This window comes from Corvus hawaiiensis, chromosome 2 (genome assembly GCF_020740725.1).
Source record: "Corvus hawaiiensis isolate bCorHaw1 chromosome 2, bCorHaw1.pri.cur, whole genome shotgun sequence".
Taxonomy (NCBI): domain Eukaryota; kingdom Metazoa; phylum Chordata; class Aves; order Passeriformes; family Corvidae; genus Corvus; species Corvus hawaiiensis.
Window position 1 is genome coordinate 99001774 of NC_063214.1, and position 25402 is coordinate 99027175.

Consider the following 25402-nt stretch of genomic DNA (forward strand, 5'->3'; position numbering starts at 1 on the left):
TTAATCTATCTCAGGAAAAAATAAAAGGAAAAATATGGAAGAAAAACTGCCTCAAAATCATAGGGGGCTAGTGGAGCACTGAGCTGTTGCCCAGTTTCTGCTGAAGCCACATTTAAAGGTTGCATCCTGACTGTACAGGGAGAGCAGATTCTCCCTAGGTCTGCTGTGGTATAAATGGAATTCATGCACTCCTCTCAGTATGATTTGATACGACCATTCTTTTAAGGCACACATTTCCTTAATTAAACAGAGAGCTAAGGATGAGTTTCCAGCTGAGGAAATTCAGTGTCACATGCCAGGCGTATCTCAGTCCTAAAGCTGAAACAATCTCAGTATAAAATCAGACATTATTTCTTCATTCACAGAAAACATGACTTTCTGTAACTAATGATCAATACACAGTTTTAGGTATCAAGATCCACAGTTATACATTCTGAATCAGCAACTATGAAAACAGGAAGACTCATAAATTCTGGCAGATAAATTCATGCAGTACAGGAGGAGAAGCTTTTTGTACCTGTGCTACCATGGAATGGAAAAGCTAAATAGCCCAATTTCCTTAAAACCTATGCCGGGTATCCAGAAAAATGTAAATTTCAAATCAAGCAGCTTGTTGTTATACGTGTGAATAAGAGAGAACTGATGGGCCCTATTAACCAGCATATTAAATACAAGACATTGCAGACAGAAGGGATTTCTGATCTTTCCTCTCACTCTTTCTTGGGAAAGTTAGGAATACACTGAATCCTAATGGCTGACCCTGGATATTTTTTTACATTTACTGTGGCAAGTGGGTGTTGTGAAGTGAGGGGAAAAAAAATAAAATATGGTGATTTCAGAAATTTTGCAGGTATCTTTTGATGAAGGAAAGGAAGTTTAAATAAGAACAGGCCCTTTTATTTTGGCTCAAATTGCTACCTCTGTGTTTTGTTGAACCTTTTCAATTACACTTAGTGTCTCCTGTTTTGCTCTGACTTACTGTTGAGACATTCCTTGTCTGTGGCATTTGCTAGCTACCCTCAGCACATGTTATCTTGGGTGTCCTTTTGCTGGATAAATGCATATTGCTTCAGAGCAGTTCAGTTTACTCATACGAAGTCACACTGTGACCTGCTGTAACCATGATTGTTTACTTTGTCTGCTGAGAGCTGGAGGCAAACAGCTGCATCTTATTTGCTGAAAGAAATGGAGCAGGCTGAAAACTGTCAAGACAGGATTCCCCCAGCCTATTAGTGTGTGCTGCCTGTCTCACCCTTTCAGCTGTGCTGCTGGCTGCCACTGCCATCAGAGGCAATAATTATTCATTGATTTATTTCACCTCACAAAGCCTACCCTTACAGCAGCAATTGTCTAGGATTCTCCCCCCACCAGGGATGCTCCTAGGATAGTAGCAATGAATTTTTACTGTCACTTCCAGCATCCTTTCTCTCCCAGCTGTGTAAGTGGAGCTATCAGATGGTGTTACAAGCTACTCCAGAAGCCACACTCTTTGATAGAGCAGGTAAACACAGACACAGGCCACTTATTTTGTCTGGGAACCTGCATTCATGGAAGCTTTGCATGAATACTGGAAAGCAAAGAGAGGAGACACAGGCTATGAAGAACATCAAGTGACAAAACTCTGCTAGAGGAAGAGCTCCTCTGAAGAATTTTGTGTTAGAGTGATACCAATCAGCCAAATTTCAGGGCATGAGGCTGGTAGTAAGAAGCAGGTTGCTGAAGCGGCTGCAGGCACTCCTAGGTCTAGTTCAGCCTTAAGAGCCATCAGCTCAATTATTATTTTGTAAATCACAGCTCTAGAAAGTACACACTTAAGAAGGTTTCTTCTGCTTTCTTCTCTGATGGATTTGTGCTGGTAGAAAGACAATGTTCTTTTTTTCACATTTATTTCAGTGTCAATCATTACTAGCTAGAAACCTTTCCCTCTTTCCTAGAAGTGATGTTAGGGACATCTCTGGACCAGGTAAACTCTCAGAGCTGGTGGGGGATAGATAACATAAGTGCCTTTTTTCCCCGTCTCGAGGACTCTGGATTGTTTGAATTAGGTTTTTCCCCAGCACGAGACAAGGAATACCATTCTGAAGTGGAGAAAACAGCCTTCTCAAGCACTGGTAAAGGATGAAGAATATCTGGACAGGCTGCCATCTCTCCTGACTGATACTCCTAACTGAGATCTGAGAAAGAGCTTGGAACACCTTTTTAGTACAGCAAGTGAGCTAGACTCCTGCCAGTGTATATGTTTCAGAGACTGGGGATTTAATTTATCCCACCTTCTCAAGGAACTGATCTCTGCAGGCTTTTCTGATGTCCATAACAAACCACACATGGCAGGAAAGAGGGGAACACTGCTTGGGACAATATCCTGCCTTAGAAGAAACATTTATTCCCACCATGTCCCCATGTTCCCCACCTTTTCAAGTCTCATATGGAAAAGAAGTAGTTGATTTTACTCTGTTAATAGTTTTATTTACTGCTAGGTGTGTTGACTGGCTGACCAAAGTCAAATTGTATTTGTGTGTTTAAAAACCTGCTGGTGTGCCGGAAAAGGAGGAGACAATTTGCTGAGAAACACAGTTTCCCTTTTTTAAACTGTTTTCTCCAAGTTTGTGTGGATACAGCAGTTCTTCTTGAAGGCAGACATTTAAGTCTGTTTACGTTTCTGTGTGGTATCTCAGTAACAGAACAGCCATTACTGCTGGGCTTTAGCTGCTGTTGAAAGAAACTCTGTGACGAGACACTGTCTCAACCTTCCTCCCCCTCAAACACAGTTTCAAATATTGAAAAAATAAACAAACAAAACCACAAACAAACAAACAGATAGGGATTTGCTACTGCCAAAAGCAACACATCAGTTCTATTTACTTTTCCCAGAGTGCTTCTACAGAGATTTTTCAGGATCTCTCATACCAGCTCTGGCACTGTCTGCAATGCAGAAGTCTTGGCGTAAGTGACTGCACTGAGCAGATAAATTGTTTGAGCAGATCCTGAGGAGCAATCCAAGGAATATTTTTGGTCCACCTGTACTGTAATACTGCCCACCAAATAGGGACAGCTGTTCTGGAAAATTCACATTTTGCTTTCCAAGTGAGCTTCTAAGACAAAAATTGAATTTAGATATCTATTTAGCTTGTTTTTAAGTTCATTTTGAAAGGACAGAGTGATGGTCAATGACACCTTCCTTAACCTCAAAGCAAGAACATATGGCTATCACAGATGTAGTGTGATAAACATCCACACTGTGCACAAATACAGACAATCAGTGGCTAAAAACTGTCACTAAATGCTGCTGTGTATGTCAGGATCATTCTGCAACCAGTCCCTAAGGAAAGAGCTAAGAGAACTAATGAAATGTACAGCTTCAAGCCTAATTTAATATGTTTTTTGTTTTGAAAATTTCACCATACAAAGGATAATACTAATTTTCATGCTTTTCATTTTAAAAGAGAATGAAAACTCAAGCCAAAAGAGTACTGAACTTGAAGGCTTCTGTATTTTCCTATTCACTTGTGGTGCCAGGAAGAAGGCAGATGTCCTTAACTGCTTTAAACGCTACTCCTACCTCCAGTACTCCACTTCTAAGCACTCTACTACTTTCTCACAGTGTGGAGACAGCATGTGGGTGAAGGTACCCTCATGTTTATGACCAAGTCTTTTTATCAGCCTATTTTCAATTGTCTTCTCTTGCTTCTCCAGCCCGCCCCATGAAATTCCAATGCTGGAACTGGAACATAATCCACACATCCGGGTCTATAGAGTTTCAGAGTTTAATGATGAGTTGCATGAGTCATGTCAATAACTTTGGGTCATCACTGAGGGGCTGGAGTGCACAGCTCTTGGATACCTGAGCCAAGGAGTCTAGAAACAGACTGGATTGTTTGTTAGACAGCTTTGGTTGTTGTGGAATCATACCCCTAAATGCCAACCTGACACCAATGGTGAAATGATTGCTCTTGAACTTATCTACGTTCAAAAAAAAGTCAACACATTTAGTTGTTAACATTTTCAGTAAGAAGCATTTTGCTGTATTTGAGGCTGACCGTTTCACTACTTTACAAACATTTTTGAAAGCCTGGACAGGAAAGAATATTTATTTCTGCACAGAATTTTAGAATGCTTGATTTTCATTTCAGGCTAAAACAAAAATAAATGTCACAATCTTGACATTTTCTGTGAAATGGAATTATTGTTTGCTACTGAGGTTCTATGCAAAAGATAATTCAATGCTGAGATGGATGTAAAGAAGTTAAAAACATCTGAAGAGATTTCTCACTCAAGCTGAAAATTTAATTAGAGACTTTCACTAAAATGTGTGTCCATATTTCATTCTTCATTCTATTCCAAATGCTGGAATTCCTGTAAAATGAAGTGACATGACTTTTACTGCCAAATACTCATATTTTTCTTTGGTATCAGAAACATAAATATGCTACAAATCAACTTCTTTCTCTTAGATATGGCTAATTTCTCAAAATTGGTATACAATTAATGATGTAGTAGTTCCTAAACAAAGTCATTTGTGGTTCTGCATTATGAATTACAAATATTTAAAGAAGCCCATAACATTGTTAGCAAAGACACAGCTTTCTAAACCATTACTGAATTTGGAACCATGATGTCAGATCAGATGTTGAAGAAAAGACGTTGCTATGAAAATAAGAATCCTGTAAATGTCTACCAGAATGATCCAAGTCATAATTAAAAGTGGGACATTATTGAAAATTATGGGTTTAAAATGCACTAAGTTGAACCAGTGTGGTGTAGTTATTGTATTTGAGTATCAGACAGGATGAAGGGGGAACAAAGTAAATCCAGCTCAGTGGAAAGGATGCAAAACAGAGTCATTAATTTAAAAGAAATGCCTGCAGTTCTCAGAAATGGACTATATAAAAGGAATAGAAAAGTCAATGCAATTACTTTTCCTCAGCATTCCTCGTCTTAAGCAGGGACTTGGTATGAATATGAGAGAGCCTGCAGTGGGTCAGACCAAGGCACTGCCTACTCTAGGATCCTTTTCCAGTAGCCATCAATAGTTACAGCATAAGGTCAATGGAAATCAAAAATGCAGTGATATTTCCTCGTGATCCTGGGGCTGCATAGTCTCCTTCAACCTCTATTTCACTGACATAGCTTTTGGAAATGTATGGAGGAGTGCTCAAGACTTGATTGTGTTTTCAATACAAGCACTTAAAATGCAAAATAAATATGATTTTTTATGACAATACCCATTTTTTTTCACCTGAAAATTAGAATTGATTTATTCTTCTAATAATTTTTGGGTTAAAATTGTTTATGGTAATCACACACAAAGCCTCTTTCACATGTCAGAACAGACAACCAAAGCAAATTCTATATTACATTATTTTAGGCTGTAACAGCAAACAGTGAAGTCAACCAGAAACAGAAATGCTTTAGTGAAAAAAAATGACGTAACAGAAACCCAAAACAATCTTCAGCAGTAAAATATACTCGTTTTCAGAGATTCTGCAATTATTCTTGATACACTGTGTTTATCTTGAAACAACAGGTCTTTTCTGCAATACATTATCCAGATAATGGCAGACTTATAGATCAGGAGAAGTCTGCAGATTAAGGTGGTATCTTTCAGGCTGTACAAAAGTCCATAGATATTCTGAAAATAGGAATCAAGTATATTTTCTCTAGACTCTTCTAACCTTTTTCTGCTGCAATAATAGAAACCGCAATTATTTCCTCAGAAAAATCATGCAGCATGGGCTGGATGGCAACAGTATTTCCAGCATTTCCGTCTGCTCCTGTGCAATTTTCTGTATAGGGCATCCATGGCTAGCCAAGAAAGGGCATTTTTGTAACGACTCACATTGAACTCTTACTAGCAGTTCTTCCTCCCACTTTTCTGCACCTACTGCAAGAGATTCAGAGTTGCAAGTAGTGCATAGTGAATGTGTAAGTTTGCTGATGACACTAAACTGGAAAGAGCTGTTCACTCCCTTGAGGGCAGAGAGGCCCTGCAGAATGAGGGACAATCAACAACTTTATGAAGTTTAAGAAGTGCTGTATTCTGCACCTGGGATGAGGCAACCCTGGATGTATGGACAGACTGGGGAATGAGAGGCTGCAAAGCAGTGCTGCAAGAAGGAACCTGGGGGTGCTGGTCAGTGGAAAGGTGAACATGAGCCAGCAGTTCCCTGGTAGCCAGAAGGGCCACCCTGTCCTGGGGGCATCAGGCACAGCATCACCAGCTGGGAAAGGGAGGGGATTGTGTATCAGGAGAAGGTTCTTCACCCAGTGGGTGGCTGGGCACTGGAACAGGCTCTGCAGGGAAGTGGTCACAGCACCAAGCCTGTTTCACTTCGTGTGTTTGGACAACATTCTCAGGCACATGGTGTGATTCTTGGAGTGTCCTGCACAGGGCCTGGAATTAGACTCGATGATCCTGACAGGTCCCTTCCAACTCCACATATTCCATCAGAGCTTGATGACTCTCCTGTGTTTAGATATTTGATCTGAAAATTAGTCACAGAAAGTCACCCTCACTCCCTGTTAATTAAGGCAATTATGTGAACAGATATTAATCTTTTTCTGAGAAGTGTGGTGAAGCTTAATTGCCTAACGTTTTAATGATTTGAGAATTTTAAAGATGTAGAAGTTCAATGCCTTATACAATCATTCCTCCAGCATTTTCAGGTAAAAGATAAAAGTTGAAAACACAGCTTTTTGTATTGCTCATGGTTTGTAAGTTGTTAGCTTTTGCCACAAAGAAAGTATATCAATTTCATTGTACAACTAGGAAGAAGATGGAAATATGATTATTATCTTTATTAAGTTGCTTAAGACAAAAAGCTGAGTGACTTAGAGGGTAAAGGCCTGGGATTTCATCCCAGAAACACAAGCAGGGATTCAATTTGCAATCCACTGTTGAGACATTAGCTGCACAATAGCTTGCTTTATCTGATGGTAAGGGAAAATTATTTACTAGATATCAAAGGGATACCTGCCTTTGACGGGACAGTACTTTTCATACAAATACATTGCATTTTATTGTTCTCCAAGTTTGAATCAATCTCAATAGAGAGCATTTGGCTAGCTTTAGTCCCAAGGTAAGTCTAAATATCTGTATTATTTGCCAGTTGTAACTATCTTGCCAGTTGTAACTATCCTCCTGTGACTTTCAATGCTTAAACTGGAGAATGTGGAATAAGACGCTGATATGTGAAGCTACCTGCCTTGAAAATAAATCACTTAGAAAGTAAGTAAGGAAGGGATTCACATAGTGAATGGATGTCAAGGATACTGGACAAACAATAACAGTATTGATGACAATACACTGTTAACAATCTAAAGTTTGCACGCCTTTGCTGCTGTTATTATATAGGTAACCAAACTGTTTGGAAAGGAATAGATCACTGAGGAATGGATAGACTTGAATATACAAATTTACTTGTACTGAAACACTAACAAAATTTCACAAAACTTGATGCCTGTACATTGGTGACATACATAAAGGACATATCTTCCTAATTTTACTTCTTAGGCAGACATGTGGGGTTGCAAACTTGTGTATTTTCTTTTGCTCAGACACAGAAGTTAAGTATCTATGCCAATTTTTTCTCAACAAGCAGGAAGAAGAGAAAACATTGTGCCTTCGTCTCAATAGACTAATGGTAAGAAATTCAGCCAGGTCAAGGCAAAATCATAGTTTCTTTGCTCCTTCCCCTTCAGAATCCACATGAATACTCACTCTACCAATCTAAGCATGGGTGATCAGTTAGGATTTATTCTACCTTTTGTTCTGAAGGTGAAATGATTCCCCTTTGCATGGAATAATTTAATATCAACTGTACCAATTAAGAGTAATAACATCACGACCTAGCAAAATCTGAGTATCATTCCTCCACACTGAGGAACAGAAAATTCTGTCCTTGCTCATAAATATTTAATATGAAATGCTTAAACATGTGATTGTCTCTTCCTTATATAAGAAATGTCTTATATGTTGAATAGTCAAAACTATTTGGGTATCCTGCTAAGGAGTGCTGTTTTGTGATTAAAAGATTGAATTCAGTTTCATGAGGTCTACTTTCAAATCTCAGGTCTTGTCTCTGAGTAGGGGATCTGCACATGACCATTCCATTTCAATGTCTTGCAAACTAAAGTTTTCACTTCTAGAAATCATGGAGAATAGAATAGATTTGTGTGTGTGTGTATTATCAGTTATCTGCACTCAAATCTCATTTTATATGGAGTAAAACCAAATCTCTGTGTAACAATACAGCTGCAGTTTCAATGACAACTCTTCTCACCCTTGGAGAAACCACCTTATCTAGGTTCTCACCTGTTACAGCTTCGTTTATTTGAGCTGTAAGCTCTGCAGAGCAAAAAACTTCTCTTGTTACATGTGAAGTATTTTGCATGAAATCGCATACTATTTGATCCTGATCATTGTTTGAACCAGCAGGGGCTAGTGTTGTATAAAAAAAAGGCCAGGCTCAACCGCCAGGTATAGAAAGTTGTTGCCATTTGATTTTTTGTTGTTGTTGCCCTTCTGAAAGACAATGTTCTCAGTTCAGTTCACAATAACTCTTCAGCGCATCAGAAAACCACAAATGTGTTCTCCTGTAATTCTGGATGAGCTTTTCTCACAAAGAGGTCAGGAGCCAAAAGGACATAAGTGTTCTCAGGCCTTGAAATTACTCCTCCAGGCGAGAGGGAGGCATGCTGGGGCATCTGTCTGTATTGCACTTATATTGGCAAGGAGGCTTTCATCTCCAAGGCTGATGATCCCACACAGAAACTCCCTGATTCCCATAGGTCACTCTCCATGACTTCAAAATGGCCCACAATTTTACTTTTGAGTTTTAGTTAAGATTGTTGGTAGGTTATAACTTCTGAAAATAAGGGAAATATTATAGAGTGCTTTTCTAGGCCGTGTCTTCAACTACAAGGACATTCTATTTCTTTTTTTCACCATATCATCGCCGATAAATAAAATACTACAAATGACAAAAAGAAAGGGAGGAATCTTCTAGGAACTTAATATGCATTAGGCAATAGGTGATAAAAATATCAGAAGGTAACACATGACAACTTCTAGTTTTATACCACTTGTAGAGTCAACTCTGATGACTGCCATCTTATTACTTTGCATGAAAGATTAAACAAAATTTTTACCAGCTGTTACCCTAGAAAATAGATGAACACATGAAGTACATGAAAAAAGGCAAATCGTAAAAACACACATATATTCACCTGTGTTTGTTGCTTTCAATCCATCTACTTATCACTGAACTATTCATATGTAACTGCACTTAGTATACAGTAACTTCCTAGCTCATAAAATATTGATTCAGGTTTTTTATCATATCTCTTTCTTGAACTTTGATCTTTCATACTTAGTGCTGCCTTGATGAAATATTTAGAAGTACATTTTCCATGTGAAAGGTAAATTTAGAGGTTTTTTATGGTAGCCTCTGTTAATGCATTAGCTTCAAACCACATGAGACCCAAGCTGAACTCTATCTTGGTCACATTTAGTTGATCATTGCATTTGCAAAAATCTTCCATCCCAAAGCAAATTTTTTTAAGATAAAGGTAATTTTTTTCACTTCGTTGGGAGTGGTTTACAACACTTCCTCATCAGGTACATTGAGAGAACCTTGAGAAGATACATCCAAAGAACTAACTTCAATAGTTACTTCCTAGCAGATAAAAATGTATAACATATAAAATAAATCAAGAATCCCAAATTAAAAAAAAACAAAAACAAAAAAACAACCAAAAAAAGCCAACAAAAAAATCAACCACAATACCATCAAAAACCCACAGAAAACATTCTATATATATACTTATAGGCAGTGAATGTTATTGAATAATTTTTTCAAAGCAAACAAAACTACTGCAGTAACTCCTTTACCAATGTCATCAATTCATATGCTTAGCATAAGGAAAAAAACTTTCTCTTGAGGTTGAGAACTGACGAAGTCTCAGTTCACAGCTCATTCAACATACAGGATTGAATTCAGCATACAAGAACAAGCAAGGTCCAGCTAAAGCTTTTTCAAGGTCTGGAGGACTAAAGAGGGTTCTGTCCACCATAGTTTCTCTGACAGCCAAATGTCTCTTGTCTCCACCTAGACACTAACTTTCACAAAACCTGTAGAAACTCAGTTAATTTTGAGACCTTTAGCTCTTTCCTGTACTTGGTTGAGAGCAATTTTGGCTGAAGGCTGCCATAGTTCTTAGGAAAAGAGAGGTGGGGTGGCAGACAGACATACAGGTACACAGAGCAAGAACGAACACCAGCTTTGGTTATAGTATAGCTGTGTAAATTAGGATATGATACTAAAATCAATGGAGCAGTATATATTTAAGAAAATGGACCATGCATATAAGAGAATCCATCCTGTTCTCTACTGTTTTGTTTTGTATTGCAAAAGTATGACTTGGGCTTCTTCCCAAAAAGGTGGCACATCAATAAACCAATGGAAGTACATCTACACCAATGCATGCAGCATGGGCAACAAACAGGAGGAGCTGGAAGACACTGTGCAGCTGGAAAACTATGATACAGCTGAAATCACGGAAAGTGTTAGTTTTTCAGTGGGACTCAATGATCTTAACATTCTTTTCAAACTTAAGTAATTCTACATTTCTGTATTGCCTATTTCAAATATGCTGCACACAGCTCTTGATTAAGACAAGCTGTTTGGACAAATAGAAATGAAGAAGCAGAGAAAACAGTCTAGAGATTTTCTCACTCTAAATTTTAAATTCACAAAATTTTGTGTTTAGGAGATGCTACCATGGGCAGAAATTTCTATATAAAGTGTACTGAATATTTTCAATAGGAGAATTTTTTTTAATCAGGAAAGTAATAACAACACTGGAGTCAGTGTTGTTACTGAGATGCAAAACCAGGATTTACTTTAACTTTTTAAATGTTGTTCACTGCATGACTCTCCTTCCAAGCTTTACTTAAGAGACTGCTAAATACTGTATCACCAAATATAGAATTCCATGGAAATGAAATGATGACATTTTAAAAGACAGTTTTCAAATTAAAGTACATCTACCAGCCACCTAGCCATATATTTAATTCAAAGTATTTTTATAGGTTGATAGCATAAACTTATTTTTCACACAGTGTAACATCTGTGTTTATTTTACTGAGACAGCTGGAATGTTAAAAGAACATTTAAACTTGTGTCATACAAACATTTTGGTAAAAGAAAAGTTGATACCTCAGACAAAACATGAAGACCTACAACTTTTATATGCGATGTACCTACTACATGTGTTTCTTATGACTACAACAACTACAACAGACGTTATTTAAAAAAACCCAAACCAATCAAGGTTTTCATTCTGTATTTTTGCCCACTCTATCAGTTTCCAAGGTAAGAAAGTTTTGATGCAGAAAATATACACAATACACAGAGAAGCACAGAGAACTGTCTTACCTTCTGGCTCCCTGATCTTACGTCCTGCTGCAGATTTTCGTAGCACACTCCTTCCTGAGTTGAACAAGCTAGTTAACTCATCAAGGGGACTGGTCAATGACCTTGAGTTTGTAGGGCTGTATGGAAATGATGAATTTGAGTTCAATTTCCTGTGATCTGCTCTTGCCACCTTTGGAGAGTAAGGCAGTTTGGAGAATGGAGAAGATGAGCATCCAAGCTGAGCAGGATTGGGTCTCTGAGGTACTTTTGATAGATCTGAATTTGTACCTGTTTTCCCAGCATTAATCAGAAAACTAGCACAAGTCTCTGGAGGAGATGCAAAATGTGTGGAAGCCCGGTAGGAAACAAGAGGTGGTACAGGAGGAGGGGGCGGTGGCAGAGGAGGAGGTGGTGTGGAAGGGGGAGTCACTTTGGTGGAAACACTGAACACAATCAAGCCTGGAGATACTGGTCTTTCATTCTCCCCTTTCTGGCCTTTGGAGTACTGGGGTGATAATGGACTTGAGCCTTCTGACTGCACAGGGTATTTTAGGTTGGTTTCCAAAACAGGAAGCTTTTTGACCTCTAGTGGTGTTAAAGGTGATTCATCAGAAGCAGGTGAACATGTGACAGGGGTTGGAGGGAATACAAGAAGTGGTGGTCTGTGGGGGAGCAAGTTAGGGAAAGGGGCTGGAATGTCACATGAGTCTTTATAGATTAAAGCTGCTTGACTGTTTCCATCCAATGTTCCATCTTCAATGTTAATATTTTTTTTGCTTTCAAACAACAGAGGAGGAGATCCAGTCACTACTGGAATTATTCCATTACCATTGCTTCCTTCTTCTGGTAGAAAATACTTCATTTCTTCATATACAGACTCTCCTTGTTCTGGACTCTCCGCTTCAGCAGAACTGCTTTTCACAGCATTCCCTACCATTTCAATATAGACAGGCTCATTTTCCTCCTCTTCTTGTGACATAAAGAGACTCAACATGCCATGTTGTGGTCCATCAGTAGAAACTGCTCTCTGTACTGTCACAGTGTCATAGACACCTGGTTTAACTACTGTGCTTGCTTTTTTTACATCCCCAGGCTTTTGGCCAGGTATTTCTTCATAAGAGCCACTAAGTTTTGTATTCGGACTTCGTTTTGGTTTTCTGGGAGGTATTTTTTTCATGGTACTATAGTCATCACTGTGTGGCCTTGGACGGGTCAGTACTAGGAAAGTGAAAAAGGTCTGTGTTATTAACAAGTTAAAGTCAGTTTTTTCTTACACTGGTCTAGTACGTTAAGCCCTCAAATGCTACCCATTTAGTTCTACAATGAGAAGCAGTCACAAACACAGGAATCCAAGCAAAAGCATAAATAATTCTAAGAATAAAATGCAGAATTTTCAGCTACCAAACCACAGGCCTTTGCTACCTGGGCATATAATGTACTTTGGTAATCTCTGCTGCCACTAAAAGATGAGAACTCACACCTGAGGAGGTATATTTTGAATCCAAATGTGCACTGCAAGGTCTGTAACACATGGAAATATGTATTTGTTTCTCCTTTTGCTCCAAGGGAGAGGGGCAGGCTTTTAACTGGGAGTCAGCACGGTGCTACTTTGAGACATATGTGATTGCCACTAACTGAAATACCCCTCTTTTATGTAATCTCTACAAAACTCTAATTATAGGATGATATTATTCCCCCCTCTTCTTTTGTACTGCAGGTGTGGAAATAATTTATAACTTTAGGGAATCCCATAGCCTAAGGGCAAATCCCCAAGTGAGTATACACTTAACTAAACTAGATGTCTCTTCATAGCCTCCAGGCATGTATGGAGTGAAGAGACTAGATACCCGGATGATTGGTCTTTTAAGATCAAAATTAGATGTTATAAATCAAAGCTGGTTTTGGACAAAGACTCAGGAAACTGACATAATTCTTGGAAAATGAGAGAAACTTGCCCTATTGTTTCATACATATGAGAACTGCAAAATTGTTTTGCGAGTACATGTAAGTATTATTGTTAAGACCACATATACATATATAAACTGTTGCTCTTTCAAAACACCTCTGTTAGAACTCCTTGGTTAAACTGATAATCTCTTGCAGACTTGGACACAGAATGATGAAACGACTACAGACCTCCTTAAACCATACCAGTTTAAAACTATGTTGGGCATAGTTCATGTCTCCATACATAGAGCTTGAATGAGCAAGGAAGACGTTAAGAAAAATGGACTTTCACCCAATGAACTGGACATGAGAACAGTAATTATTTTGAGAGAGGGAGCTACGAAGATTTCTATCCATTGTATGCAGGACTAGGGAAAGGTTATACCCAAAAGTTTAAACCCAACCTGAAGGATCTTCCTTGATAAACCTTGAGGATCCTTTACACAAAACATGACACACCAGGCTTATCAAAGAAAGCAGAATGGAATCCTTTCCTTCATCTTCTACCCACTCATTTCAAGGGTAAAGGAGAATAGAACAAGTGGACTCAAAACCATGCTATGTGCACCATAATGTACTGAGATGCTTTGAGACACTTTCAGGACTTTCCTTCTAAACAAAAATCACTGTAACCAAATTATGGCAAAAAAAAACCCAAACAAAAAACCAAACACTGAATGCATAAGTTATTCATGTGAGCATAAAGAAAAAGTAGGAAAAAGTTTAATGTTTAAGTCTGTGAAATTCAAGATTCGAGCATTCTGTTTTACTGATGCAAGATATTCTAACAGTTTAAAAGGTGAAATAAAATGGTCAGTGCAGTAGAATAGCTCATATTGACAGATTATTTGTTTCTAGAGGGAGTTCTACAAATAGGTTTTGGTTGTTGACAAACTAGGCAATTAGAACACATGAGTATTATTTGCTGATTTGGGAACAAATGACAAATTGGCTATTTTTATTTACTGCCACTGAAATATTTCAAGGAAGCAGGACCTCTCAAAGGCATTTGACTGTGTTTAAAAGGATCAAAGTGAAAAGAATAAATCAATAACTCTGAGTAACATTTGTGACTGTCTCTGCCTTTATGCCTAACCTTCATTAGTGGTTTCCTTAGAAGCTGCCGACAAGCAAGCACTAACAGCCTCGTATGAGGCACTCAGTCGTGTGTTGGGGTCCCTCTTTGGTTTGGGAGGAGGCTGTTTCCTTGGTGATGGCAGGCTATTGCTATCGTCCATGCTGAAAACAGAGTGCAGGGAGGGGGATCTGATGGATGACCCCGCCGCAGAATGTACCAAGCCGTCCACTGCCATGGGGACAGGGACGGAGCTGGAGTGAAAGTGCTTAGACGTTCGACAGCCGGCAAAGCTGTCCTCAGAGACCTTCCCACCCTTGTCTTCAGCTCTGAAAACACAGAAAAGAGGCCCAGATGCATTATTCAAGCAGTAACAATGAACCTGTTCATGCAAACGTAACAACAGCTTTTTGGTAAACAATCTCACAACTCCCCTGCTGTGTTGAGGGGATGTGTGCAGTAATCTTCTGACAAACAAATCCAGATCAAGCTGCTATCTTTCTTCCATTTCCTGTTCCATGATAAATCAGGACACTGGCCCATTTTCACACAAATGCAGCCTTGCTTAAGCAGTCTCATATTGTTGATCAGACACGCACTGAATGAATTGTTCACACTTTGATTGCTACACACAATCAAAAGCTGGGTTTTCAATCTGAATGATAATTTCTGGGAAATCCATTTTAATAGAAAGTTACTGAGGCAGCAAATACTGAGCCTTTATTGTTATTTTCTAAAAAGACAACTATAAATTCTATTTAGATAATGCAAATCTTTAAAATATTAGATGACCTTTTTAACCAGCTACATTGGCTCCTTGAGCAATTCCACCCAGATATCTATATATCTTCCAGTTTAAACTTAATTATTAGTTATTACTTTTAATGGTAACTTTTATTATAATGATGTTATGTTTAGTTGTTTCAATTACAATTTAGTTTTTCTATTTTTTCTTTTTTTTTGCTATTTGAATATATATTGAGAAATAACCTTTCAGCTGCTTCCAACAAATTGATTGTTAGCAAAAATTCTTCTAACATTTTATTCCTCCAAGAATCAAAAGATTGAGACCCTTTTAACTTACAGTAGTAATGTATTAGATAGAAGATATCTATGCTGCCATTTTACAAACAAATCCCCAAGCATTTGTCTTTTTAAATTGTATTTCTGCATGGCAAATCACCAGCAGAGCTGAAATTCATGTACAGGATATAGCCAGCTGCCCATGTAGTAAATGAAATAGCAAAAGATGAAAGATGGTGCTCAGTGGATAGTTTGTTTTCACTCTAATGTTTAATTACAGTCTTTCCTACAAAGGCATTTCCTCCAATATGTAATCACTGGGATATTTGAAACTAATTAAGCAGATGCACTGCCATTTTCACTTTAATAAAAGTCACTGACAAAAGCAATGATAGCAAAGGGAGTTGTTCTGGATGAAAATTAAGTTCCTATGGAAAAATAAACATTTATATGTCCAGCAAGTTATAGACACACTCTTTCTATTGACACACACCGATTAACTGCAAATGCTAACTCTGCCCATTCAGCTGTCTAAGAGAGAAGAGATCATGGACTCAGTTTCTACAGAATTGCTCTCCAGCATTTACTGGATTTGTAAAATAGGTACTCCTGAAAACTCTGATATGAGTTTAAAAAAAAGAAAAAGAAGCCAATTTTTAAATAAAGGCATCCTCCTCACAATCAATCTACTTGGTTCAGTGAGAAATCAGGATTTCTTAGTCTGGACTTACTGTATTTCAACACTTTCTTAGCTGTTTTTCATTACCTTGGCAATTTTTCAGTGTTGGTATTTGAAGTTAGAGGAATTTTTCTTTTGCTTGTTTGGGCTGATGAAAGTTAAACTATAACCTATTTATCATAGAATTAGAAGTATTTCTGTAAAAAATAAGTGTTTCAGACACTTCAATAAGTTCCTCTAAACTCAGTGTCCCCTGAATAGGATATGGTAGTTTCCTTAAGTTTCTAGACTTAATTACCTGATATGCAGGGAAAAAATATGACCTAATATTGATTTGGGATGAGCATATACTTGAGAATTCTCTTTCAATCCCTCAGTCATTTCTATGGTTTTCTAAGAAGAGAAGGAATTCACAAAACCTGCAGAGATTCATTAATTCTTCACAGCAGGTCCTTCACATCTTACCTTTTGTGGCCTTCCTCTGGCCTGTTTCTAGCCTCTCCCTTTTCTCTGTGGTAAACACCATTCATCTCGTTGCGGAGCCGGTCATTTTCCCGAGCAATGTCAGAAGCATTTTGAATAACCAAGGCATCATATGTTTTCAATCCCATATCCTCAGCATTCTGCAAGAAGCTTTTGATTGAGGTGACCTCTTGCTGTTTGATGCTCATCTTCTGTAGCAAGCGCTGGCGAGCTAGAAATCCTCTTACAACTGCCATAGCAGAAGGAGAAAATATGGACCAGTGAAAGACAACTAATTGGGGAATTAACTTAATATCACTGTGTGTTCTGCTGTAAACATGAGCATGCCAAGTTCAGTCAATATCTTGTACAAATTAGGAAGGAAATCTGATGGCATAAAAATAACACAGTAAAATGCAAATCTTTCCCTTTTCTGCTGCTAGTGCTTAAAACAAAGTAGTGACAGTAATTTTGTAAATTCCCACTATCAGAACTCAAAATGTTTACTTTCACTGAACGTTATTTTTATTACATTACAACTGAAACATAGATGTATACTAAAGATTGTGAGAGCATACATTTACACTGCAACAGTCAAAAGATAGTTTGTTTCAAAATAAAAGCCTGGATAAATTAATTGCTTTGGATGCAGTAGGAATTAAATGATTGCTGTTGGTCAGCTTTACAAAATGTTTGTATTGTTTCAATGTACCTAATACCCCATCCAAAACAAAAACAACACCAGATTTTTTTTTGTTTGACTTAAAGAACTTTCACTGCTCATTTCCTTTCATCTAAAACAATTTGATTAATTTAATGCAAATTTAATGCAAATTTCTCAAATGTATCTGTCACATCATGTCTTTTTCAGTTAAAAGTTTTCATCTACATTACATCAGCTTCATGTATCTATCAGACTTTTTCTTCACACTCTTTGTCACCTTTATGCTGGGGAAAGATTTTAGTGCATCTCCTATAATAGCTTTCTGTATCTCTTTCCTATGCATGTTTCATTACAACAAATCCTACCCAAAAACCACCCAGTACCCCGGATTTTCCAAAGTATGGTTGATCAGAAACACAAGGCACAGGGACCTCTGTAGCCATGATAAATTGGGCACCATTTTAATCCCTGTGCCTGCAACAGGTGGTGTCAATAGTCTCTGAACCTACGTTTTGGCTTAAAAGGAAGAAATATGCTAATGGAATGTACTGTATTTGTGTGGATGTTTTTTGTTCTTTTTTAAATTCCACAAGATCATGTTTCTTTCCAGATCTAGAACCTCTGCTGTGTATCTCACAGGGAAGAACCTGGTTTAGAATTATTTATATGTTGCCTGAAATATTGTTGGGTTTCAGCAGGTTTTCATCAGTTTACTTGTATCAAAACAAGGTCAAACTTCATCATTGCTTCTTATGGTTACTCTCATTCTGGTCAGTTGAAAGTTTTTCATAAGTGAAGTCAGCAGACAGCCTGTGTAAGATGTTTGTTTGAGTTTGGGAGAAGATACTGAAAATGTTGATTGCAAGATAAAAAAGTTAAAATGCTTTAGGTGTTTAGAACAACATAATTAAGTTTCAGATTTAGGATCACTGCAAACCATTAAATGATGAAGAGACAAGCTGAAATAATCTAAAGGAAAAATGTCAAGAGAGAAAGATTCAATGAGTCTTCTATGAATATAAAATGTTACTGAATAAAATAAACAGCTAAAGCATAGGGTAATGTAAGGCAATTTCTATCATTTTCTAGTGCCTTGTTTAGACACTAAAAATTTCTTTTTTAGAGATGCTCAGTGTCCACCTGACAAGATATCAGAAAGACTAATGTTAACATAGTAATACTGCTTCTATCCAAAATTTACTGGGTTTGAAAACCGTCAAGTTTAGATACTTTGAAATCCTTTCCAATAATAATTTATGATAGACAGTTTTGATGGTTTATACTTTTATAAACACAACCAATCAATGCCTTAAATTACATTCCATACATTCTGACATCTTTAAACCCTGAAACATTAATGCACTTACCTAATTCACTTGAAAAGGAAATTAATAGTACAGTTATTGCTGACAATTTTATGAGAGTATTCATAGTAAAGATGTTATTGAGTCTAAATCCAAGGGTTAATGTTGCAAAAAGAATGAACACATGCATAGAATATTATCAGATTTCACTGGTCACAAAAATAAAAATTCTGAAAGAGCTTAATAATAAAAAACCAATTTTGCCTAAAATATTCTCTTTAAACCTATCTTCTGCAGACCAAAAACAGTTAAGCATCAAATCTTGGGTGACTTTGGAAAAAAAAATCTGTATTTTAAAGTAATATTTTTACAAGAGTCTGTGTGTATGTGTGTGCTTTTAACTTCACAAAAAAAAAAAAAAAAAAAGATTGGTAACACAACCAAGGTTGGTTAAAATAAAGAAATTCAGAGATCAGTTCTCTGGTAGGATTGTTAGCAAGCATGGATGAGCAGCTTGGAGTAACCTACTAGAATGTTCCAATAAAATGAGATCCAGTAGATCTAGTTGTAACATTTAGAGACTGTACAGCTACTCTGAATTATGCACTTTCATCAAAATCAATAAGAAACTTTCAACAAAGTTTCATTAGGAAGGGTTGTCAGACAGATATCCCTCTTTTGGACACATTTTCATAAACTGAGTAGTTCCGGTTTTTCATTAAATGATAGACATTTCTCCACAATTCCTTCTCTATGAGAACATTTGAAAGATTTTGGTTTTGGTTCAACACAGAACAATTTTATTACCTAAAAAACTTCTGTGAAATCAATTTGTCAGCTTCTAGACCTTTACTGCTCAGTTTCTTCTAGTACTGTTGGGTACTGGGTACTATGATTGCCTTGTGAATTTGCTCCTCATTTATATATATCTAAAATAATTTTCACTTATGCAAATTAAAATAATTGAGGTTAGCACCCACAAGGCAGAAAAATATCTACTTCTTTAGAGTTCATCCAAGGATAAGGATTAGAATAATCAAAATTCCAGTAGACCATGGATCTGGGTTATGTGAGAAATGTATTAACTATTGTGTATACAATGTACTCAAGTTAATTCCTCATCTACATGAACTCTGGTGGAAGAACTTCAGCATGATTGCCCTTCCTACAGGTACAATTTTCACAGTGATTCAGGTCAAAAAGTACCATATGTAGTTCTCATACCTGTGGAAAAAAAAAATGACAAAGTCTCTAAACTCACAGATACATTTTTAAGTAAAAGTGTTTCTACACACGCTTTCACTTTAGTTTGACCCCTTTCTTTGCTTGTGTAAGATAAATTTCAGGATACCAGAAAGGACTTATATGGTTTGCTTTGTTTTGGGCTTTTTCCCCCAAATTTAGAAGGGATTACTAGTTAGAATGAAGTAAAAAGAGTTGATAGTAATTTTGGGCAAGACCTGTTTCCCCTTAAAGCTAAGCCCTTATCTAGGTATATGATGCTGCATTTAAAGCCTGACACAGAAATTAGAGTCATAGAATCAGAATATCCTGAACTGGAAGGGACCCATAGGGATCATCAAAGTCCCACTCCTGGTCCTGCACAGGACACCCCAAGAGTTACACTATGTGCCTGAGAGTGCTGTCCAAACACTTCTTGAGCTCTGTCAGGCTTGGGGCTGTGACCACTTCCCTGGGGAGCCTGTTCCACTGCCCAACAAACCTCAAAGTTTCATGATGATTCCTTGGGTCCTGTCACAGGTCACCAGAGAGAAGAGATCAGTGTCTACCCCTCCACATCCCTCCATGAGAAGGTTGTGGGCTGGTATGAGGTCTTCCCTCAGTCTCCTCTTCTCCAGACTAAACAGGCCAAGTGACTTCAGCTGCTTCTTGTACAGCTTCCCCTCAAAGCCCTTCACCATTTTCATAGCCCTCCTGTGCATGTTTTCTAACAGCTTTATTTCTTTCTTATATTGTTATTATTGACTAGTTTGGCTATTATTCAATATGTTATTAGGAGAGATCTAGCTTCCAAAGTCCTCTGGATGTAAAGGGTGAGGGGATAAAAGTGCATCAGGACTGACACTCAGTAAGAATCACTATGACCGTGTAAATTATATGGATACCAATTTTAGGATTACATAAGAACAATCTACTGGTACACTATTCTATTCCAAATCTGCCAGAACTATTTGGCATGCTACTTCTACAAGTTTACAATTGCACCTTTTTGCAAAAGGCAGCTTCCTTCATGAGGTAATGACATGAGGCTGATGTCTAACTACTGCTTACTCATCCAAGTTCCTGATTTTCTCAGGTTTCCCAGATCATAAAAAGCATGTAGATGAGCCATAGCTTTAAACACACACTTTTGGTGAAAATGACTTTTCAAGTCATTTTACCAATTAAGAAGGATAGAAGCAAACCCAAGAAAGATATTTTTAAGGAGCCAAGAAGACCTATTATCTTCATTCTTCAGGCAGGCTTTGGTGATCTGTTCTCTTACTTCTGCAAAACATGGACATATCTGAGGATGTTTTAAATTTTGGAGTAGGGTTATGTTGAAGCATTCTGTTTGGAAATTGGATTCTGCAAGGTAAGTATTTCCTTTCTTTGATAAGTCAGCATAAGAAGGGAAAGAGGATAAACTGCTATTGTTTTTCAAAATGCAAAAATACAACAGGGTAATTTGCATTAAAAAATCAAGCCCAAGTTATAAACTCAGCTGAACTGCGGTGTCTGTTACCTGTCATTCTCCACATTCATTCCTGAACTGTTATTATTTGGATTTCACTTGCTTCAGGATTTTTCTTGGTTTCCTCTTTTTCACTACATGCTTACAGTGAGGAAGAGATAATTAAAATGAAAGAGGTTTATATTTCTTAAGTCTGCAATATTATGTGTCTGACAAAAAAAATATAAGACTTTGTCTTTTTAATTTCCTTTAAATAGGTGAAAATGGGAATTGTTGCAGACATCAGCCGCATAGGTAAATAATGAATGGTGCGAAGGAAGCTTCTTCAAACAAAGCAATATTCACATTTGCAGCAGTTATTTGAGATTCTGATAGGAAATGGAGCATAAGTAAGAGGAAATCAGGAGGCAATGGATAGTACCTCCTTTTAAGAATGTGCCAAAAAATGTCAGTGACCTTAGTAAAAATGCAGGCGTAAAATGGGGAAAAATGCCTAAACATAAAAAACTAGCAGTCAAATATGAAAGCAGTAAGAAAAAGGGAAAAATAAAGACAACTAAACATACTAACTTATTAGCCTTGTTTTTAGTGTCAATATATTCAAAAATATTCAATTTTGTATCACTGTTACAATATTTGATTTGCAAAAAGAAATTAAAGATGATATAATGCCTCAAAAAATCACTGAACATACTTTAAAAAGAAAATATTCAAGATCCTCTAAGTTTTAATTACATTCAGTAGTTTGTCATAAAATTATGTTTGACAGACAGAAAGTACAAGAATCACCAATGCTAATATAGCTAATATCATCTCAAAAAATCTGTATGTATCTGTAGGGAAATGTATAAAATACAGAAACTATTCAAGGTGGAGAAAATCTCTTTGCTATACAATATTCTGCTCCATGTACAAAGCAACAGCTCAGGAATACTTGTTCTGTAATTGTTACCTTTTTGGCAGGTTATAATTTTCTTCTGAAGTTGAAGGCACAAATCGTTAAGATGGTCAGCTTGCCAGTACTTAAGAAACACTTTTCGGACTCCTATCTAGAATACAAACAGCAGAGAAATCATCAACAGAAAAGGCCAAAACAATGACAGGTAAATAGAGACAGCATGTTAACAATCCAGCAAATGGTAGAAATAATATCTGCAATTTAGCAAGAATACAATGCCAATTCTTGAACAGAAATGGAGTTATCACTTGGTTGAATGTAAGATGTATTTGTAAAGGATGAACAAGCTGTCAGACAGATAGTTCCACTTCAGTTCCAAAAACATCCAGAACAAATAGTACAGTCTTCAAGTTAAATACAAATTGGGAAAAAAAGCATTCTGAATCTAATTACTCTAATGAGTTAGACAACATAATAGAAAATAAGGTTTAGCTCTTATAAAGCAGAGGGGTGTGCACATGGAGAAAGGTGACAGGACAAACTCACGTGGAAATGGTGAGATAGCTGCCATCTGTGGAACAGGAAGAACTTAATTGAAGTTGGAGGATGGGAGAAACTCACTGTCATTAGTGACAATGATTCTTAATATCCAGTAAAATTATGAATCCTAGTTCCCAGCCTTGCTTACTGAAGCTGTGCTGTGGGTCTCCTTTCAGAATCAAAGTCAGAGACAGAGGGATTCATTTGTGAAAAATAATCTCCTAAGTATTGGTCCTGGCGTTGTGTAGTATCTTGGCTTAATTAGTCTAGTTCCTGAAATAACAATCATTAGATGTTCTTACTCCTTTAGAGACAAATCTAGCTAGTTAGACCAAAAGAAAACACCTTTCTTTTGATACCTTCTGAACAAGCTGAAACAGTCCTTTAAAATTCTTTTCTGTATTGTCTTCAAAAGCATTCCTTTCTAATAGACTTAAAAACCCACGTATAACCTAGCAACTTTAAAACCCACATACAACCTAGCAACTCAAAAACCAGCAAGTAACCAGAAAAAAAAATACAACAAAACAATTTTTTTTCTCAGGAACTTTGTAGAAGTAACTTCACAGAAACAAAAGCATCAGTGCCAGAGAACTGTGCTACCCAGTGAAGATTCTAACTTCTACCTAACTCTTAATTTTTTTATGGCAAATAGGCATACTGATTAATTACAAGTCTGGCTGAAATTGCAGAAATTCATTCCAACTCTTGTTTGTTTCCAACTTACAAGCTCATTCTCTTCTCACTGAACCATCTTGTTCCACTGGTGTTTTTTAGTTTAGATCTGGGAGACAGGTATCAGGAGGGTTATTTGCACGCCCTCCTAAATTATTTTTAATCCTAACACTGTCAGATGTACATCCTTGTAGTGTTCGATGACAGAAAGCCAGAACATATATTTAATGTCTGAACTACATTAACTAAATTAAAAAATGATTGTGGTAAATTTTTGTCCCTTGGCTTCCCTTCTCTCTACTCTAGAGAGCACCTATTTTGAATCAAATGTTTTACAAAGTCTGTAATCCTGAAGTTTGAGCTAACGGTGATGATGCAATTGTTAGTCTTTTAGTTAAAATAAGATACATTCAAATGGCAGAACTGTAATGCTTTCTATTTTTTTTTTTCCATTAGTATCTCTTTTCCCAATAAAATAGTCCCTTTTGAATTACAGCAAAATGTGTGGAAGTAAGCTGATAAAAAAGATGTTTTACTTGCATGGTGGTTAATCTGAGGCAATCTCCCTGAGATTCAATTGTGCACTCACACACCATTCTTAGGGACATACTCTCATCTTTATTTTCTTGACTGATGACTTCCAACAAAATTTTTTACTTTTCTTCCCAAGCTTTCAAAATTCTCTATCTGCCTGGTTTTCTTAACCCTTTGCTCATTCAACAGTTTTTTTCCCATCCATCTTGTCAAACCATACATTGAACCTGCCTTATTACTAGTTCTGGCTACTAATATCTTCATCTTCTTGCTTACATCACCTTAAATACAGAACTCTTCTGTAAAAAATAACTGAATTATTATTCATATAGTTAACTGTAATTAAATTATCATGTGGTTATTATAAATACCATTTCATCTGAGCAGCTTTCAGACAAAGCCTGAGCACAAATACTTAATAAAATTATATTCCTCTACTCTGATTACATTTTCTCTTTATACTCCACCTTTCCTTTCCACAAATCTTCTATGTCACACTGGAGTCTTTTTTTCCCCTGCCTCAGGCCTATGCCAAATCATCCACTTTTTCCTAATTTCTGCCCTTTGTCCTTTATTACTCAGAGTGCTGGCTTCTCCCCTTACTACAGCAATATTATGATACTCTGATAGTAGAAAAGGGGATGAAAAGTTGCATATTTAAACCTTAAAAAAGCCCTTATTACTCACAATGCCCATGGCAAAATTAACAACCCGATTCTCAATTAGTCTCATTATTGACACACTGGTTGGTCACATTTAGGCTGTATTTAAAATGTGTAACTTAACCAAACAATGAGTTGGAATTTATTGTGCAGTGTGCAGTCACAAAATCACAGTCAAGACAATTGCTGAAGCTTATGTTGGTTTAGCTACAAGTGTCTGGCATTGCAGAGTCACAAAGCATTCTAGGGGACATGCAAAGCCTTACTGCTCTTTTCTCTCATCCTACACCCTCATAACAACATAAACAGAGTTGTTGTGGCATCGCTTATGCTGTGAACTATATTAGTAGGAGCCTGCTACAATTTTTAAGTGAAGAAATAGAAAAATGTCAATACAAATCCATTTTTACATTCAGATAAAAGCTATTTATAGATTTTTACATCATATGCCTGGTCTACAGTGAGCAGAGCTCTAGACAGAAGCATGTATAGCAGAAACTGTACACGTTTGATTATGTTAGTACAGATAGAAATCTCTGTTGCTTAGTCTTTGAACAAAATCTGAGAGCCTCTAAGGCTGACCAAGAGAACAAGATAGTCTCACTGCCCTCTATACAGTTCTGGCATTCAGTGAAAGCAGTAATGCTGAAAAATGTTGAAATTTTACATGTCACATATCAAAACAGTTTTTGAGGCTGCCACCTGTCTTCATTCTGGTCTCTTCTTTAATCACAAAATGTTTCCTGCTTGCCTAGGGGAAAAAAGGTTCAAATGTTCTTCCACTAAAACACTCAATTTTCACTATTTTTTCTGGACTACAAAGTGCTCTC

General features: G+C 37.1%; 1 protein-coding gene and 1 long non-coding RNA gene across 9 annotated transcripts in view; one reads left to right on the forward strand and one right to left on the reverse strand.

Moving 5' to 3' along the window:
* The window catches only part of MYO16 (myosin XVI), a 370010-nt gene that overhangs the window by 25282 nt on the left and 319326 nt on the right, over positions 1-25402 (reverse strand). For all 8 annotated transcript variants that reach the window (XM_048328397.1, XM_048328433.1, XM_048328379.1 and 5 more), the window contains exons 29-32: positions 22216-22312; positions 16604-16850; positions 14458-14765; positions 11436-12632 (exon numbers count right to left, since the gene is read on the reverse strand). In XM_048328397.1, the coding sequence (XP_048184354.1) occupies positions 11436-12632; positions 14458-14765; positions 16604-16850; positions 22216-22312 (1849 nt within the window). The remainder of the gene's footprint in view (positions 1-11435; positions 12633-14457; positions 14766-16603; positions 16851-22215; positions 22313-25402) is intronic.
* The window catches only part of LOC125338087, an 86964-nt gene that overhangs the window by 20228 nt on the left and 41334 nt on the right, over positions 1-25402 (forward strand). The window lies entirely within an intron of this gene.